Raw genomic sequence first — 1,433 nt, 5'->3', positions numbered from 1 at the left:
GGTTCAGGAGAGTTTAATCATTAGAAAAGAGAAAAGAAATATTTAAGCCTTATTATTTTATGCCTTTAAATTTATGATCTAGTCAACATATAGTTGCGCAGTTTTAAGATTATTATCATGAGGGAAAAAAACCATTTGATCATGCTTTTGAATATTTTAAATATTTATAGTTCATTTGGCACTTTATCTGCATTAAGATACTTCAGAATCTTATTCAGCAATTTGTGTCGTTATTGTTTACAGCAGAACTATTCACTGGCTGAACTTGATGAGAAAATTAGTGCCCTCAAACAAGCCCTCCTCAGAAAATCAAGAGAAGCAGAATCCATGGCAACCCACCACCTTCCATGAAAAACTCCTCTCCATCCTTGTCATTTTACTTTTTTGTATACATATGTGTAACTTACACTGTTATTAATTCAATGGATATATATTTATCAATGTAGACTTCTCTGTGAAGTCAAGGTTTATTTTCACGAGTCCAGCTTGCAGCAAGTAATCTTCAGATATTCCAGTAAGTTTTGAAATAATGAATGTGTTGAAAATAGCATTGTTGGAATTTATTCCCTTCTGTTTTAAAGGAGGTATTTTGGAAATTGAAAAACTTAATTTAAAAGTGCTGGTACATCTTTTTTCTTTTGTGGACCACAGAAAGGAAAATTTATTTTGATATTGATACTTTAAAAGGACTTTATATTTGTAACATTGGTGTTAACCAGTTTATTAGTTTAAATTAGTACTTTGCATATAATAGGCATTCAACAAAAATTTATTGACTGAAATGAATTTTAAATGGATGTATGAACTTGTTTTTCTTAATTTCTAAGATGTCAGTATTCATGTAAATAAACAGTAGATCCAGCTTTATCCCTTTATTGACTGTGTGACTTTGAACAACTTACTTAATCTTTGTCCTCATTTCCCAGTCTGTGAAATGGGAATGACAGTAATAGAAACGACCTTATTGTTTTGAAGAAGAGATGAGATCATGCATGTTTGAAACTGTCTGTCCCAAGGGAATTGCTCAGTAAATGTTAGCTAATATTATAAAACCAGGTCTGGTTTTGGACAGCAATTAGGATGTTACAAAGAAATTATAGTACCTCTCTTTTGAGACCCTCACCTTTACAATACCCCAGTTATTAGGCAGTACATACATTATTGTGTCCAGAATTGGTGGGTTCTTGGTCTCAGTGACTTCAAGAATGAAGCAGCAGACCCTCGCAGTTAGTGTTGCAGTTCTTAAAGATGGTGTGTCCGGAGTTTGTTCCTTCAGACGTTCAGCTGTATCTGGAGCTTCTTCCTTCTGGTGGGTTCGTGGTCTCGCTGTCAGGAGTGAAGCTGCAGACCTTCGTGGTGAGTGTTACAGCTCTTAAAGGCAGCGCGTCTGGAGTTGTTCATTCTTCCCAGTGGGTTCGTGGTCTCAGCTTCAG

General features: G+C 35.1%; 1 protein-coding gene across 1 annotated transcript in view; it reads left to right on the top strand.

Annotated features, from left to right (window-relative positions):
* MBIP (MAP3K12 binding inhibitory protein 1) overlaps window positions 1-873 on the top strand; it is a 23,040-nt gene extending 22,167 nt beyond the window's left edge. The window contains 1 exon segment of the mRNA XM_017858822.1: window positions 244-873. Within this exon segment, the coding sequence (XP_017714311.1) occupies window positions 244-351 (108 nt within the window). The 3' untranslated portion in view covers window positions 352-873.
* Window positions 874-1,433: the final 560 nt, after the last annotated feature.

Source organism: Rhinopithecus bieti, unplaced genomic scaffold (genome assembly GCF_001698545.2).
Source record: "Rhinopithecus bieti isolate Rb0 unplaced genomic scaffold, ASM169854v2 scaffold_2435, whole genome shotgun sequence".
Classification (NCBI taxonomy): Eukaryota; Metazoa; Chordata; class Mammalia; order Primates; family Cercopithecidae; genus Rhinopithecus; species Rhinopithecus bieti.
Note: the sequence above shows the minus strand (reverse complement) of the source record. Positions and strands in the feature narration are given on the sequence as shown.